This window comes from Giraffa tippelskirchi, chromosome 10, assembly GCF_054371585.1.
Source record: "Giraffa tippelskirchi isolate mGirTip1 chromosome 10, T2T-mGirTip1v1.2.pri, whole genome shotgun sequence".
Classification (NCBI taxonomy): Eukaryota; Metazoa; Chordata; class Mammalia; order Artiodactyla; family Giraffidae; genus Giraffa; species Giraffa tippelskirchi.
In genome coordinates this window covers 110,124,289-110,142,677 of record NC_137284.1, presented here as the reverse complement: position 1 = coordinate 110,142,677, position 18,389 = coordinate 110,124,289, and the positions used below count along the sequence as shown (strand labels likewise).

The 18,389-nt window shown below is 41.0% G+C and overlaps 1 protein-coding gene across 2 annotated transcripts; it reads left to right on the top strand.

Annotated features, from left to right (window-relative positions):
- Positions 1-4,705: 4,705 nt before the first annotated feature.
- Positions 4,706-15,790, top strand: PPP1R17 (protein phosphatase 1 regulatory subunit 17). Of its 2 annotated transcripts, XM_081532872.1 has the most exons (4): positions 4,706-4,784; positions 6,927-7,079; positions 8,370-8,522; positions 15,711-15,790. In XM_081532872.1, the coding sequence occupies exons 1-4, from the start codon at positions 4,706-4,708 to the stop codon at positions 15,788-15,790; spliced, it is 465 nt and encodes a 154-aa protein (XP_081388998.1). The 2 variants fall into 2 exon arrangements, with proteins under 2 accessions (XP_081388998.1, XP_081388999.1); XM_081532873.1 differs by lacking the exon at positions 6,927-7,079.
- The last annotated feature ends 2,599 nt before the right edge of the window (positions 15,791-18,389 follow it).

Below are 18,389 nucleotides of genomic sequence, written 5' to 3'. Positions count from 1 at the left end.
CATTAAGTAGAGTTTCCTGTGCTGTACAGTATGTTCTACTTTGGATTGTTCTTATCTCATCATAGCTTCAGAAAAGGCTAGAAATGGGACAAAGAAATGGTTCCAGTGGTTCAATTTCAATGTGCATGTTGTAATTACAAGAAGCAGACTAAAAGAGCAAAGAGCATTTCACATTCTTGAAATGGTAGCATATACTGGGAGCTTGACACACACTGTATTATTAATACTTTCAACAGCCCTGGAGAAGAGCCACTACCCTGCCCATTTCACAGATGTGGTAACTAAGTTTCCAAGAGGACATATAACTTTCCCAAGTTCACCCAGCTAGAGAATGGGACCAAGCATTTGTTTCTACTTCATATTACCTGACAGCACCAAATGCTTACAGTCAGTGAGGGATTTTCTGTCTATGAATTAAACCACATATTCTAACACTCACCTGAGAATCCACTCATTGTTAAGGACAAAATGCACAGAGCCTTTTCTGACCTTATACTCAACTGATCTGTTTTAGCTACAGAAAAAGCATGACTGTCCTCCTGAAATAGGAATCATCTCTGAGCTAGTGGGCTCCCCAGGTGTCTCAGAGGTAACGAATTCACCTGCCAATGCAGGAGGTGCAGGAGATGTGGGTTTGATCCCTGGGTGGGGAAGATCACTTGGAGAAGGAAATGGCAACCCACTCCAGTATTCTTGCCTGGAGAATCCCATGGACAGAGGAACCTGGCAGACTACAGCCCATGAGGTCACAGAGTCAGACACAACTGAGCAACTGTTCACACACACCTGAGCTAGTGGAGTTAGGGTCCCCCCAGGCACCCTCGGCTTCCGTGTGCTCTGGCACGCCTGTCCTGCAACCATGCTCTTCCTTCCCTGCAACCCAGTTCCCCAGACCTTTCTGTTTCTGTTCTCAAAAGACACCGTTGTCATTAATAACCCTTAGGTATTGACATCAGTTAATGGAGCTCCTCTCAGTTGCATTTGTATTTACAAGTGTGTCTCTGAGAAGAACAATGTGAGAATTAGCAAGAGGAATTACAACAGTTTAGTGGTCAGGGTCCTGAAAACTTCCTTAAACCCCTGAAATACCGTCACCTGGTCTCTTGCACATGCTACACCAATCCAATCACATTCTCTCAAACAACAACGAGAAAAGTCAGACAGACCCATGCTTTCTTCTCTAATGGGGAAATCCAAAAACCAAATTTTTTTTTGTTAAAGTCAACATCAATTCATTCTGTAGCAAAATCTGACATAAAAGATAAATGATTTTGTAGTTTAGTGTGAATGCTCGCATTTTTGCTGCGGAAGTAATGCCTGTGGTTATGGTACTTCCTGTGACCCCTCTGGACACGCTACATAATCAAAGTTTCCTGATTTCCACCACACAGGTAGCCCCAGGCTTTTCAGAAGAAGGTGAAAAGGCCGATATTGACAGTCACAGTGGCAGTTAGAGTTGTCACTGTATGAGTATTAAAATTCAGAGACGACACTGAACCAATAAGTGGAAAAGAATGCTAAAGAATCACAAATCTTTGACTAGAAAACAGTTTATAAAATACCCTTAAGGCATCTCTTTAGTCCCTAGCCCTCTGGCTAGAATCCAAAGACCCAGAGGACCAGGTGCTTAGGTATGAAAGAAAGAGCTGATGCTTCAGAAAGTTCCCAACTAACAGGGAGCTGCTGAGGGAGATGATGAAAGCTTCCCTGGACAGCATGACAAAGGCAACATCCATTTGTTGTGCTTGGTGTGGGGGCTGAATTCAAGAGAGGAATGCATGGGCACAGTCAGGAATAGGAAGAGAAATATTCTATTTCCTAGTTTAAGGATGAGGCCAGCTCCTGATTTACAGCAGTTCAATTATCCAGAGCACCCCTTCTCACTGAATGTAGAAAAGCAGAGGGAGTAGGGAGATGGAGAACATCTTCTATTATGTGCTAAACAGGCACATAAAATGACAATCCTCAGTAAGGGGATGCTTAACTCCAAATCTCTCTCTTCTATTTGTTCCTTTCTTTGTGTGAAGGTGTTCTGCCAAGAAGATTGTAGGGACATCATCCATAATAAAAGTAGCTTCTAATCCCATGGGCAAAACACATCCCTGCCCAGCAAGTGGTAGTTTTGTGATGTAAAATCCCAAATGTGAAAAATCATCTTTCAGACCCCTGCAAACAGAGGCTTGCCATCATTCTTTCCCTCACACTGATTTAAAATAGTGATGTTTTCCCCCATAGATACTAGGTGCTATCTTGGGGAGCAATCATGTGTCAGTTCTGTGACTAATCTTACCAGGGAGACTTGCTTGTCCAGGGACTTCTGAACTTCACAGTTCACCCCCCAAGGGCAGCCTCCTCTTTCTCAAGTCCTGTAAGGTGAGAGCCAGTTTTCTCAGATGAAGTTTCAGTATCCAGATGAAAATGAGTCGATGATTTTTCGAATTTTTTCAGTTCCTCAGCAGGTCTTCCTTAGCCAGATATCTAAGAAGGTATAGACAATGTTATGTAACAGTGACTGCCATCAACTCAATGCCTACAATGTTCAAAGCACAGAGCTACTGTTTAATCATCACAGTAACTCTACAGGATAGTTACTATTAAGTCTATTCTACAGATAAGAGAACTGAGGCTAAGAATGGGAGACAGAGAGGAACATCCGTCCCCGGGTACCAGTCTGTGGGTACCCCAGGAAGATGCTGACTTTGGCAAATTCTACCACAGAAACTGCAGCCTGTAGGGAGGAAGGGCAGAAATGACTGTATTGCACTTGGGCTTCATCTATCCTCATGACATCATGATGATTTAGTCACTTCATCAAAGTCATATAGCTTTTAGTTAAAAGACTGAGATTTAACCTAGATCTGTTTGGCTTGAAAGCTCAGATTCAAATTAAATAACCAGTTATTGAGCACATAGGAGCAGCCATATGATCCAAGTGAAAAGACCAGCCTAACTATAGTTTGGAGAAGAGAGGGTACTCCCACCAGAGAGGACCTAGAGTAGAAGGTAAGAGGTATGGGTTCAAGTGATGATTCTGACTCTAAGTATGTATTTAATTGCAAGTCATTTTAGGCCCTTTGAGTCTCCATTTCTTTTTCAAGAGAATGAATATTTTAACTAGATCCTGCATGGGGTGACCTTCAGCCCAAAGTCTATGAAAGGGCCCATGAATTTCTCCCCAAAGAGATGAAAGATTGATTTGAGTAGGTGCACAGGTCATATCTGATGCCTTTGCTTCCAGAACTCAGCCCTAAGTCCCCTCATCCCAAATGATGGTCCCATAGCTTTCTTCTTCATGCAAGCAGGTAGGAACTGGCCACCCAAGTTAGCAGTGTACTTCTTTATGGTTCCAGGGAATTGGCAGTCAGTCTCCATATAAACACTAAAAACAATGGTCTGAATTGATTTCTGCTGAAGTCACTCAGAGCAGTCAGTCTTCTCAGAATGACACTAAAAGCTGGCTCAAGTAATCTGTTAATGGCTCCATCTGCTCCACAATGATCTCAGCTTGTAGGGGGAGAAGCCCTCTAGCCTTCCCAGAGAACATTAGCGTATTCCTCAGAAGACAACTGAGTTGAACTAATTCTATGAGCTTGAAATGTTAACACAATTGGTGTGTGTATGTATTCTTCTGCATACCGGTGATCCAAGAATCTCAAGAAAAGAGGACAAACTGGTTCATTTTAATAGTATTCCTCTCCAACCATTATTGCTATGGTAGAACATGTGTAATAAATTATCCGAAAGAAATAGAAGATAGGCAGACTCTAATGAAGATTTCCTATAAATCTCATCTAATGCATTCCTAATTCAGACCTGACATATGTCCATTCTGAATTTCTACTCCTCCTGGACAATGGCTACAACTAATAGCTCTGAAAAGTTCAATGGATTTGCGGTTTAGGAAAGATGGGCAATGGCAGGGGGGAGGGGGAGGAGGAAACAGATTTGCTCTAATGTCAGAAATCTCTAGGGAGAAAATAATAAAGGTCTATTTTGAGACCTGGATATTTTCCTACCAGCATTGTAATATGAATAGGGAAGAAGTCTCAACACTTCATAGTTACAAGCATGTAATGGTGGAAAATCAGAAACTTTGTTCAATGTGGAGTCAAAGGAACCACTATTTTAAAAGTCTTGGGTTGCTAGTGGAAGTTTGCAGAAATAGAGATAGATCCAAGCATGGCTATTTAACAAATGTGTGACTGAATAAATTAATTACATTTTCTGATCCTCGGTTTTCTTACCTATGAAGTAGGCATAATCCTACTTTGCAGAACTCAACCAAAAAAAAAAAAAAAAAAATTCAGACAAGATTTAATGAAGATTTCCTGTAACTCCCAGCTAACTCATTTCTAATTCAGACTTTATAAGGGTTCATTCTAAAACTCCCACAGTGCTTCTGAAAGATGGCAAATATTGAACATTTGATACATGACCATTACTGATAAATCTGTATGCGTGCGTGCGTGCGTGTGTGTGTGTGTGTGTGATTCATTTATGTTGGCTTAAATATTAAGTTTAGAACTTCAAGTAGCTAAGTAGAAGAAGCAGACTTAAAAATAGGATTGAATTGAGAGCATAGCAGTAAGTGTTCAATATATGTGCTTGTTTAATAAGCGAGTGAAGAAGAAGAAGACATACTAATGGCCTTATTTCTATACCCCTGTGGTGCTGGAGACGCAATCCACACACCTGCTCTCCTTTGATGATGTCTGCTGAGCAAGTGCCTCTGGAACTCTCAGAAGACAGACTGGATAAGCTAGACCCTCGCTGCGGCCACTTAGGTAAATGCTACCGTGTGACTGTCAGTGGCGAAAGTCAGAAAGGGGGCGTCTCTGCCAGTCAGTTTGCAAGCAAGTCAGAGGGAGGGTCCCTGAAACCTGATAGTTTGAGATTTCTGGTGACAGCCAACACCAGATGGACAGGCAAATAGCCCAGGGGTCTGTGGGGTCTGTCATGTAAATACTAGCTGAAGCGCTGGAGCGAAGTTCATTAGAATTTAAAAAAGAGAGAAGAGGCAGTGTCCTCTTTTTCGGGTCTGACAGAGTCCCAGGCAGAGCATTTTTGAGGCCATAAATTGAGAGTGGCAGTCTAGCTTGTTTCCAGTATTTCCCGGCACACTTACACCCCATGTGCAGTGCCAATAAAATATTTCAAATATCTCTCTTTGCCTATCAAGACAGAATTTTAAATAGCCTTTTTCGGCTTTATTGTCAATCTGTTTCCTTTCTAGAACTGACTTTCTGCATAACCTTTGTAATGAAAATACCAAAAACATTTCTGCCTCTACCCATTTCTAAAAATGAGACACTCAGACTTTTGATGGATGGGCCTTTTGCATATTCATAGCCTTTGTTTATGCCGCGCCTGGTTATGACTCCACACCCCCCACCACCTCTCCCTTCTCCTCATTTACTGTCAAGATATGTTGTACTCAGGATTTCTCTAAAAATCGAGGAAATGCATTTGAAGTAAAATTTCACTCATTCAAGCGTACATTCAACAAATATCTACTCACTGTTACTAAGGAGATAAAACACAAGACACCTGTCATCAAAGAGGGCAGGGAAAACATATGCATAAATAATAACTAGATTATCCTTTAAAGGTGTTACATGAGTAAAAATGCTGTGGATAATTATAAAATGAGAAAGGACACACAGGACTAGAATTAGTGAGGTAAGATAAAGATGGGGTTGGGTGAGACGGTTGGGCTTTCCTCTGAACCTTTGGGAAAGTATTGGGGGTTAGCAATGGCCAGAGTGAGTATTTTTTAAGTATCTGAAATACATTAAATGTATCAAATGATTTACCACATCAACAAATTTAATTCTCTCTGTCTTTGTCTCTCTCTCTCACACACCCACGCATTGATTTAATATTATCCCCATCTTATAAGTTGAGAGAATATTAAAGTTCCTAAGTATTAAGACTACCCTCACCCCCCCAAAATAAAGAAATTTTGGTCAAGTTCTCAGAACTAACAAAAACCGAGTCAAAATTTTAACTCAGTTCGGTCTAACTCCACCTAATCATTGTTTCAACATGCATTTATTGATGGGAAAAACAATTAAGAATAAAATTAGCAAAAGGATATATGACCTTTAATCTCCAAGAAGGCTTAGGAGATAGATCCAGCTCAGGAGATAGATCATTAGGAAATGTAGTGCTAAAACAATGACAAAGGAGCTCAAAGCACAGCCACAGAAACCAAAGCACAGAGGAGAAAAGAGACAGAGCAGAGAAAATACCTTTATGGGCATGGGGGGTATCAGATGGAATTAATCGAATACAATGACATCTGATGGACCTGATGCAGAATCCAGACTTCAAAGGCTCTGGTGAGGTAACGCAGGGGACTGAGGAGTGTAAGGAGATGAATAAGAAGATAAGAGGGCCTGGGTTGGGATAAGTAAATAGGAGAATCGTAAAGCCAGGGGGCAGTGTAAAGACCAGTGCTGAAGTGTAAGCGTTAATCATTGGTGTGACTTGACCAGCCATAGAAATGAAAGCTGTGAGGAATAGACAGAACCTTGCTGCAAGACCAAAGAGAGAACAAGGCTCCCTCCTGGCCCTTGGGCCTTCCAAAGGGAGCAAGGCTTGAGTAAAGAAAATCCAGGAGAAGTGTTCTGGCACAGAGAACCTGTTCCCCAATCTGAAACGTAAAGTTCCTCTTTGCCTTGATTATCCATACCATTTGAGTTCCCTTCACTTGGAGTTTTACAAAATTCTAGCTTTCCCTTTTATTGCATACATCCATGCATGCAAAGTCCTCCATAGAAGAGGCCATAATCAATAAGTGCTTTTCTTTTTCAGACCAAAAGAGTCCTCCCTCCCATCAGATTTAACTGTAAACCAAGCAGTCTGTGACTGAACCCTTGCTCATGTCATATTCTTTTTTTTTCTTTGCATCTTGTCAAAATCAGATGATCTTTCAGACCAGTTTATTAAGGACTGTGATCTCAAAAAGAAGCCTATAAAGGGGAAAAATGTACAAGTCACCCTGAATGTTGAGTCAGACCAGAAAAAACCAAGGAGGAAAGACACACCAGCCCTGCATGTTCCACCTTTCATACCAGGTAATGGACAATAAGGTCAGTTTGCTCGTCTGTAAAAGGGAACTACTGGCTTCTAGATCACATGGATCTTACATTTTTTTCCCCTTAAATAGTTCTATATTTTTCAGTCACTTGTACAATCTCTGCATTTGTCTTATTTACTCTAAGGAGGGTCACTATAACATATAAATTCTAAAATATGAGTGGATAACACAAGTTTACTTTTCTCTCATCAGTGGAAGTTGGACAAGTGCAGAGGTAGGCTTTGCTCCAAACAGTCATTCAGGGACTCAAGATAATGGACACCATCAGCACTTGGCTTCTAAAGTCCCCGTAGGCACAGGCATCTAGCAGACCCAGGGCAGTCAGAGTGGAGGGTTGGTGGGCACACACATTTCCCTCAGTCACTTCCTCACCCAACTGCAAGGAGGGCTGAGAAATGCAGCCCAGGTCTGAGCCAGGAGAATAACAAAACAGTCTTGAGAACAGCTAACGAGTCTCTGTAACAATCATGCATGTGACTTGTGACACTCTCTTGTTTCCAAAAGTTTTGTCTTATTTCCTTTACCCCTTCCGTCCAGGCCATTTATTTAATGTCCTCTCTATTGACAACCTACTCTTAGGGAGATAAAAGAAATAGAACTTTTCCTTTCTGGAAAGAAACTTTCCATTTTATAAGAGATAAGAGAAACACATAAACAGCTGAAATATGCAGTAAGAGATAACATCATAAAGGAGGGTCTCAGAAAAGGACCCTGGGAGCTCAGTTTGGGGCTATGAACTGTAGACTGTTTTCTAGAGGAGGCTGTTTTTAGAGAGTTTGTGTATAATGGAGAGAACATTCACATGTAGAAGAGGGGAGAGGAGGCAGGTGGTAGAAGCAGAGAACTAGTTAAGCCAGTGAAGAACATAGTAGCATGTAGCTTATGGAACAGCAAATGCCCCACCGTTCTAGCAAGGGTAGGCTTCGGCAGCAGACAAAACTCAGCTCAATTCCTCCAGCACATCTTTGCCTCACTTTCCTTAGCAAAGCAACAGTGGTAGTATTAAAAAAACCTCAGGGTTTTGTGAGGCTAAAATGAAATCAGTCATGTAAAAACCCTTTGTATAAAGCATGTTATCTAGTGTAGCCTCCATAGATATGAATTCTTATGATAAAGAAACTGTTTTTATTAAGATATTTGAAAAGTTGATTATTAAGATGATGTTTGCACATCACCAGATGCGTGTGCAAATATGGACACACTGTCCTTGTGTTCTGAGACATATGTGTTTGACCCTGTTTCTCCCTCTGTTCTCCTAACTATGCAGACGTCCTTTCAGAACATTTAATTACAAGATACGATGTCCAAGACATACATCCAAAGGGCAAAATGAGTCCAGTTCTTCATAACACTGACCTGGAACAGAAAAAGCCAAGGAGAAAAGACACACCTGCCCTGCACGTGTCCCCCTTTGCAGCAGGTAAAAGAGCTGGTGCAGGGCATTTGCAAGGGGTGATGGGAAGAGGTCAAGAGCCTTGCCATCTGGAGTGCCACAGGCACAGCCTTTGTCCTGGCCCAGCAGTCTGTGTCTCGCAGGAATGTTCATGGGAGGAGTATTTACTGCTGCCTCTCAGGTTTGCCTTCCTCGGCAGTTTGCCGGGGGCTGACTTGGAGCTGGGTGAGGATCAGAGCACAACTCATGCTTCAGCAGAATTGGTCAGATCCACTGAGTCAATAAAATAGAAATGTCAGCGGGTCCTTGAAAAGAATTTAAATACCCTCCTCCCCAGTCGCCCAGGGATCTTGCATCCTATGATTGACGGTTGATTCTCCCAAGACACCTGGATATATTGACCAAATCCTCAAAAGAAGAGAGGGAGAGGGAGGGAGAGAGAGAGAGCTGCAAAAATAATGATAGCTCTCTCTTTGTGAGTCAAATCAAACCAAAAAATCTTGCTGAACTGTGGGCACAAACCCACACTATAGGGCAACCAGTGTGTGTGTGAGGTATAGTCTTGTCCCTGAGAATTTTAGGTACAAGTTGGGAAGTTGGGCAATGATACGAGTACAGTTGTGGTCAGAGTATAAGATGGGAGTGTGTGTGTTTGTTTTATAAAGATAGTCTGGGGTGGGAGAATGGCAGAGGAGAAAATGCACTAATGTTTATTGAAAGCCTACTAAAGGTTAGGTACTGGATTTGGCATGTCTCATGGATTTTCAAAAAATCAACTGAATAACAATATAGTAGATATCATCTCACTTTACAGATATAGAAATTGAGAGAGGATTTAAGTAACGTAGCTACTCTAAAATCTTTGGTTGATGAAATTGATGGATGGATAGTTGATTAGCTAATTGATGATGGGATGATTAGAAGGACTGATGAATTGATCAAATTATGCTCATGATCAAACACTGTTATGTGAGAGAGCTGGGGCTCCAATCCAGGTTTGTCTCATCTGTGAGCAGGTTTTCATTGTATCATGCTATGGTTTGGACCTATAGCATTATAGCAATCCAGAGGGGACATTTTTGGGAGATGATGAGATTTAGTCATTATTATAAGACTGTATTTTCCCATGACTTCATCTATAACAAAATTGAAAGATGGCTCAGAAGACATCATGTAAAGGCAGTCAGGGGAGCAGACAGAGTCACTGATTTCTGAGAAGAGCCAGGCAAAGAAGCATGAAGCACGAGAAGGCACTTGTCTGGAGAAATGGACCAAGGACCCATCCGTAGGCTGTGAATCTGCCTTAGCCATGCTTCTTATAGGTTCCATGCATCCCTACCTGCCCCTTGATCCTCAAATCCATTGCACGTTTCCTCCAAGCTCTGCCTTTGTCCACGTCTAGTCACCTTTTACGACAGCCAACTCTAAGTCTCTACCAACAGACACCTCCAAGTCCAGAATGAATCATTTTCATTCTAAACCTTTTTTTTTTTTTAAATTAGAGCTGGACATGCAAATACCAAGATTTTGCCCTCTCTTTTAGTATTGTCCTTATCTTTCTTGTTGCTGTTACTGTAGCTGCTATTTAATTGACTTACATCGTAGACTTTTATGATGAAGTCATTAGAAATGGCCTGGGATTGCCTTATGTTGCTGGTATTGACCTTGATAACTGGTCCAGTCCCTCCTATGTAGCCCCCACTCCTTAAGTATCTGTTGATTTGGTAATCTGTTTGGCAATCATGATTCAGCGTTTCAAGTTCTCCATTAGGATACTGATTATTTTCTGCTCATTCTTGTATTTACTTTTATTGAAGTCCTTCTAGGAGAAGACTTGGAAGAGGAACAAAACTGTTTATGGGCAGAGAGTTACTTTAGTACACAGCATTGAACATGGGCTTTGGAGTCAGAAAGGTGTAGACTTGATTTCTGGTTCTGCTTCATTCTGCCTTAATGACTTTGGGCAACTAACACAAACTAGAAGAGCCTCCTTTATTTTATCCACCTCTCAAAGAAGAACCATAAAACCCATCTCTCAACATTGTTAACAAATTTAAATAAAGTTTATAAAGCACCTAGCACTCTTCCTGGCTTATTGAAAGTCTTCAGTAAACGTTAGTTTGCCTCCATCCTCTTTTCAACATTATATTCTTTGAGGTGCTAAACCATTTCTAAAAGTGAGAATTTTTCTAGCCACAGTGTTTTACCTCTCCGTGGAAAGCTGCTGATTCAAGGAACTTCCTAAAATGTTGAGCTCCATTTCTCTGGCAGTGGAGGCTCCCTACATCCCAAAATCGATATTCTAAGAGAACAAGCTTCCTGGACAAATAAAAAATGTTTATTAAACTGTGCAGAATACACAAGAGTGTTGGGGGAGGGGTTGCTGTATATTCATAGACTATACACATTATCGAATTCCTTGAATCAGCAAATCTCTGTCTTGCAAGTATTTGCAATTATCGTGTTCTATGATTCCAGCTTTTATTAGCATATTAGCTGAAGTACTTTATTTTTGAAGAGGCTTTTAGTATCTAAAGATTTGGAAGTAATCGAAATATTAGTTAAGCTGATAAGGATAGAGCCTTCAGCAGATGTTTAGAGAGACTCACATTGGTTTTAATAAGGATGTTGAGAGGAATTCACAGAAAAATGCTCTCCAGAGACATCTCCTCTCATTAGCCCTTGGCAAGGGAAGGCTGGACAAGGATTCACTCTCTCCTTTAAATTTCCAGCTAACTACCTTCATTCCTGGAGGTTAATGAGCTTTTTTGACAGGTTCCAACCGTCAGACAACTCCTCTGAGCAGTAAGGAGTCATCTTGGGCTTCCTCTCCAGCCCAAGCTTTGCTCTCAGTGTGATCTGAGGTTGCCAGGGCCAAGGAGCCACGGGGCAGGGAGCATTGGGTTGGGATTGGTCAGATCTGAGTAGTCAAGATCTGCTTAAGAATCTTTAGTTGAGATCTGTGGCAAAAGAAACCGGAGAAAGTAATGAACAATTTGGCTGAAAGTCTTGAAGAGAAGCCTCTTAGGTAATTGACCCGTGAGCTGTGAACACCTGGAGATCAAAGCTCAATACTGTGCTTGTAGAAAGGAGACTGACGTGTCCTTTGAAAGTGATGTCTCTTCTGTCCTGCTGAGAATAGAGCCCTCTCTCTGGTGTGGTTGACCAGGAACAGTGGTGTCCTAGGTCTGACTGCCTTAGATCCACACACATCTGTGATGTAGGTGATCACCTTTGGATGGTGCTCTGGCTGGGATCATGACTGAAGACAGCTTGCTGCAGAGCTAATTGACACTTTAGAGGTATTGGACTGACAGCTTCAGCCTTAAAAACACATCAGTTTCTGAGAAGTAGCCAAGTTCCCTAAACTTGCCTACAGAAAGGGTGGAAGGGAAAGAGTCAACATTTTCTAAATCCCTACTATATTCCAAGTCTTGTGCTAGATATTAGAATATCTTCTGAGACTCTCATAGTTTGGTAGGGCAGACAGATGTCTTGTCCAACAATTCCTACAATGTGAGAAATATTTTAACAAAGGTTCATGTAAGGTGTGAAAGTGAAAGTGTTAGTCACTCAGTCATGTCTGACTCTTTGTGACCCCATGGACTCTGGCCCACCCACCTCCTCTGTCCATGGAATTCTCTAGGCAAGGATATTGGAGTGGGTTGCCATTTCCTACTCTGGGGGATGTTCCCGACCCAGGGAACGAGCCCAGGTTTCTTGCACTGCAGGCAGATTCTTTACCATCTGATCCACCAAGGAAGTCTCCATGTAAGGTGTGGTTGAAGTCAAAAAGAATGTTGGACTAGATCTTTCTTGATGGGATCACCTCCTGCGGGAGATACAAAGTATGTTTCCTCCAGTTTTACAGATGAATAAACTGAGATTCACACAGGTTGAGTGACCTGCTCCAAACTGAATGAATGGCCACTGAAAGCAAAGTTTTCCAGCTCTAAAGCACACTGCTTTGACAGCACACTTTTGCTTCTACAGGAAAATGTGAGCATCACGATTGAGTTAAGCCCGTTAAACCAGACTAGTGTTTATCAAAAATCATTCATCTTTAAATGACCAAAGGCAATGAAATGAAGCATCAAGAGTAAGAACATAGAGATGACATATAGATGCTACTGATTTAAGCCTCATCCTAAGCAATGAGATCCATGAAATCAAGACTGTGACAAGTTACTATATTTTTTCATTATAAGACATTAAAGTGAATGCTTAACTACACTAATATAAATGTTAGCTCACTTTCCATTTGAAATTATCTCCTGTGTCCCTGTGGAAAGCCTAGCCTACTTTAGGATGGGCTGACCTCTTGCTTTCCCTGAAATCTCAGTACTTTTTTTTCCTGCCCAGATGCTTGTATAACTTGATGTCAAGGATACTAAAAAATAACCAAAAAGTTGAATTTAGAAAATGTAGAGGAACCAGAGGTCAAAATGCCAACATCCACTGGATCATAAAAAAAGCAAGAGAGTTCCAGAAAAACATCTATTTCTGCTTTATTGACTATGCCAAACCCTTTGACTGTGTGGATCACAACAATCTGTGGAAAATTCTGAAAGAGATGGGAATACCAGACCACCTTACCTGCCTCCTGAGAAATCTGTATGCAGGTCAAGAAGCAACAGTTAGAATTGAACATGAACAACAGACTGGTTCCAAATAGGAAAAGGAGTATGTCAAGGCTTATATTGTCACTCTGCTTATTTAACTTATATGCAGAGGACATCATGAGAAACGCTGGGCTGGATGAAGAACAAGCTGGAATCAAGATTGCTGGGAGAAATATCAATAACCTCAGATATTCAGATGACACCACCCTTATGGCAGAAAGTGAAGAAGAACTAAAGAGCCTCTTGATTAAAATGAAAGAAGAGAGTGAAAAAGATGGCTTAAAACTCAACATTCAGAAAAGTAAGATCATGGCATCTAGTCCCATCACTTCATGGTAAATAGATGGGGAAACAAAGGAAATAGTGAGAGACTTTTATTTTGGGGGGCTCCAAAATCACTGAAGATGGTGACTGCAGCCATGAAATTAAAAGATGCTTGCTCCTTGGAAGAAAAGCTATGACCAACCTAGATAACATATTAAAAAGCAGAGACATTACTTTGCCAGCAAAGGTCTGTCTAGTCAAGGCTATGGTTTTTCCAGTAGTCATGTATGGATGTGAGAGTTGGACCGTATAGAAAGCTGAGTGCCAAAGAATTGATGCTTTTGAACTGTGGTGTTGGAGAAGACTCTTGAGAGTCCCTTGGACTGCAAGGAGATCCAACCTGTTCATCCTAAAGGAAATCAGTCCTGAATATTCATTGAAAGGACTGATGCTGAAGTTGAAGCTCCAATACTTTGGCCACCTGATGTGAAGAGCTGACTCATTGGAAAAGATCCTGATGCTGGGAAAGATTGAAGGCAGGAGGAAAAGGGGATGACAGAGTATGAGATCATTGGATAGCATCACCAACTCAAATGGACATGAGTTTGTGCATGCTCTGGGAGTTTGTGATGGACAGGGAAGCCTCGCGTGCTGCAGTTCATGAGGTTGCAAAGAGTCAAACATGACTGAGTGACTGAATTGACTCTTCACTTTGAATCTACCCAAAATTGGATTAATGTGAAGAAATATCAAGGAAGGAAGGATGGGATACTTGGGAACTCAGCATGGCTAACTCTATGTTCTCCTACCAAGAGAACCTACATTCCAAATAAAAATTCAAACTTCTGTGTGGCTAGTATAAGAGAAAATATCTCCCACTGTGTTTCATAAGTGATTTATGCAAAAGCCTTAGTTTCAACCAGGCTCCTGAAATTGTTTTTTTCCTCCAATAAATATCAGCTAATTGGTAAAGAACCCATATGAGCAAACTAGTGACTGAATCAAATGAATAGTCATTAAGATCAAAGCATAGTTTTCATTAATTTGCCACTGTTGAATGGAGTCCAGTGTTGTAAAAAGGCCTCTTGTGGTGCACAGCTTTCCTCCCTCAAGTTTAGATCTTTATGAAATGCTTCATGAACGGAAAAGTCTCTAATTATGGAAAGGGTGGGGGATTGTGCAAGGCAGTGGTGGGAAAACAAAGCTGATAGATGGAGTGAGATGATAGAAAGCATGGAAGGCTGGCCTTGGGTCACAGCTCCCTTTCCTTTTATTAAAATGATCCCATTTCATTACTCACAGGATGAGCAGAACCACCCAGACCTTGAATGGCCTTTTGTGGGTTGATCAGTCCAGAAAATGGTGCTCAGGCTTCTGAATTCCACAGATCAATAAACTTTTAAAGCAAGATATTGTAGAGTCTAAAACAGTGATCACAACTTTGAGCTTTGCCTAGTGAGGATGCTGACAAAACAGCCATCGAATATCCTTAAAATTTCATAAAAGACAGAATATTTTAATCCCTTAAATAAGAGAAAGAATTGTTTTAAAATAAGGATAATTTTTTTAAACTAGAACCATAGAGCTGTATGAAAAAATTCACTGCATTTTTCTTATTTTCTCATTTTGCTCTAAACCATATGAACTTTATCAATCTACTAGCACTGACATTCAGAAATGTCATGTTCAGAGTCTCAGTATTTTCCCCAGATATTAGTAAAATATGTGTAGTTTGACTTCATGAGGTTTACCAGTTCTTTTTGAAGGGAAAATAAACTAGCAAATTGTGCAAGCAAAGGAAACACTAAGTTGCTCACAGGTGTAGCACTGTGCTAAGCATTATTTCATACTTCTTATTTAATTGTCACCATAACCCTTAATATAAGTATTAATGCCCTCATTTTACATACAAGAAAATTTCAGTCTGAAAGTGTAATCTGGCCCAGTACAGATTAAGTGAGTGGTAGAATGAGAAATCCAAAGCGGTTAGACTCCCAAATTTGTACATTTTCCATCCTAATTGTTGCAAGCATAATTGCAGAATGTAGAGAAGGAGGTGAAGGTTGCCTGTGGCTCCTAGGCTGAGCATCTCTTCTAACCAAAGCAGTATTCTCATTGAGCCACAGCTCCTCTGGGAAAGACAAATAAGACCACTCAGCACCCTCTGTCTCTCTCTCTCTCTCTCCCTCTGTTGGCATCTTTAGCAGTTAGCTTTGCAGCCACTAAAACTTTTCTGGGTTGCCATGCTCCTGTGAACTGTCTATGCTGTAAAGTCATCTAATATTTTAATTAGAGGCACTTAATTGCAGATCTGTGTTTTGTTTTTCAGGTGTGACATTGCTCAGGGACGAGAGACCCAAAGTGATCATGGAAGATGATGAAAAAGATGGTGACAAGATAGCTATTTAAAGATATTTCGCCTGAGACCACTTGTAAATAGGTTAGACCGGTTCCCTATGGAGACCTAGCAAAAAATAGACTTGTTTCTGCTCTCCTTTTGTCATAGTCCACCTTTAACATCCAGGCACCTTTTCCCCAGGAGGCACACTATATCAGATCACCAGTCACCTCTTTGTCTCTTCTTTCTTAAATCTAGTTTCAATCCCACCGCTTGAATTTTCATTTTTCTGATGAAAAGTGGAAAGAAAGCAGACCATCTTAAACTTGATAGATAACAAGGAAAGCTTTAGTGCTCAGCCTCTGCATCAGTTTATGGAGCAAAGAACATGGATAACATGGGAACTCTATATTTTTTGGTTTGTGCTGCCACGTGGACTTGATTTCACATCATTCATCACCAGTTCAAGTGGGGGCTCCCTCATGCCAATTAGAGAAGAGAATGTTTGGGTTCTAACCCACTGATTGCTTTGGAGAACATAGTCTTTTATCTCTTTTATCCTCTCTCAAGAGTCCAAGTGTCTCTGGTAACCTACCTACCTAAGAGCCTTGTAACTGATACCCTTTAGGGTGTAAGTAATATGTGAGCTGGGGGAGTTAACCTAGGCAACCATGCCTTGGCTGAAAACACCACACATAGTGTTTGTCTATCTGGAGAGCTTAGTTATACCCTAGTTATTTTAAAAAAGCTTAGCCATGTTGACCTGAAATTTTGTGTGTTGTGTCACAAGTGAACCTTTACTAATGATAGATAGAATACCAATATTCATGATGAATTTACTTTTTAAAAACATAAATAAGATCAATGGGAGGCCATTCCTGTACTTCTGGCAGTCTCACTTGTTTAGACCCCAGTAAGCTTTCATGGGTGAGAGGGGAAGATGTGGTGTTGGCTAGTAAGCAGGAATCTATGCATAACCCTGGTGGCAGCCTGAAGTCTGTGCATGCCATGGAAAGGCTTTCTGTCCAACGGCCTCATCCTCTGGGTGATGGACACAGGGAAAGATGAAAGCTATTGTTCAAAGGTATTAGGGTGGATATTCAAAGAGATGCTGGCTGAAAGCAATTATTTGGAAGCTTTGTTTACACTCTGACTCTATCAGTTTGTTAATCCTTTCTATCTTTCTGTCCTTCTCACAAATGTGGAAAAGATACAGGACCCTGCTAGTAATAAAGATGCTTCTGGTGACAGGATGCATCTCTGTGCACATTTCTCCTAAAATATCCTATTTTTTTTCACGGGAAGAAGAGGTTGTAAGAGAGACTTGAGAATTGTCATGTTTGTTTTTAACTCACAGAGATTTTAAAATGTTTCAACCAACTATTAATATTTAATAATCCAATCAGGAGAATTTACATAAAATCCTAGATTTCCAGATTCTCTTAAAAAAACACCTCAAGATCTGGCCACCTGAGCCTGATTTAGAAGCAAAGTGACTGTTAGTGGGTGCTAAGCACCAGTCCTTTTAGGAGAAAATACATTCTCCAGCTCACCATCTGCCCCACCAGGTGTATTTCTCCCTCTGACTTCACCCTCCATCCTTCACACTTGAGTTTGGAACCCCTGGTAATGATCCATACTTTGTGTCCCTAATGATCTCTCCCTCTTTGATCCCAGTACTCCAGTTTCACTGCTTTGGGAGGAGGGGAATAAAATTGCAGCCCGGATGCCAGTTGAAACATAAGTGGTGAAACAAGCCACCATAACATCTTTCAAAAGCAACATGCAATTACAGGTATTGGATAAATAGGATTACATCAGCACCAAGGGATGCTTAGTAAGAACACACAGATGAACTCTCATTCCATCAGCTTCGCTGTACATGCCTGGCATACCCGAAGCCATGCCCACAGGGTGTGCTCAATAAACTTGCAGGTGCTCAGAAGAGCCCTCCTCGTTTCTGACTTCCTGGAATGGAGTGGAAAGTAGACTGGCAATTGTAGAGACAAAGGCCTTGAGTTCTTGCCCTGAATGTGCAACATTGAGCAAGACCTTAGAATTCTCTGAGTCTGTTTCTTTATCTTGAAAATGAAGGAAATAATCCCCACTTTACCTTCACAGTCTGAGAATTACATAAGGTATTAATAACAGATAGCAAAGGGTATAGTAAGCTGTATTCATCTGCAACAGGATACTTTTAAGACATATTCAGAACATGGACTATGCCTTTTCTATTGCCAAATCCCCATTGCCTAGTTATTAAGTCAGTAGCAATTATGTGGACTTTAATCACAGCCTCTGAAGACATACATCAAGAGGGAGATCCTGTCCTCTTATCTGAAAGACTAGTCCTCCTATTTCCAGGAGGATGGTCTTTGTAATACTCCTAGCCTCAAAGGAGCACTCACAGAAAAGGTGAGGGACGATGCTAGTTAGAACATCTCAGCAACCCTGGATGTCACTGGGCAATTTGGATTGAAGCCAAGTCTCCCTCACTTCTCTTGATGCATGTGGCCCTTTTCTATGCAGGTAAATTAGAAGTTTAATGATTACAGTTACATTTGGATTAAAGTAGTTTTCAATACACTTTGAATAACTTCCCTCCAGCTAAATATTCATCATATTAAGAAAATAGGAGCATTATATGGTAGCCCATTCAGAAAGAAGGCC

Bases quoted from the DNA above. Each gene is read 5' to 3' on its own strand.
- PPP1R17 (XM_081532872.1), top strand. From the start codon at position 4,706: ATGATGTCTGCTGAGCAAGTGCCTCTGGAACTCTCAGAAGACAGACTG. The intron at 7,080-8,369 runs GTAATGGACAAT...CTAACTATGCAG, and splicing joins TGTTCCACCTTTCATACCAG to ACGTCCTTTCAGAACATTTA. The intron at 8,523-15,710 runs GTAAAAGAGCTG...TTTGTTTTTCAG, and splicing joins CGTGTCCCCCTTTGCAGCAG to GTGTGACATTGCTCAGGGAC.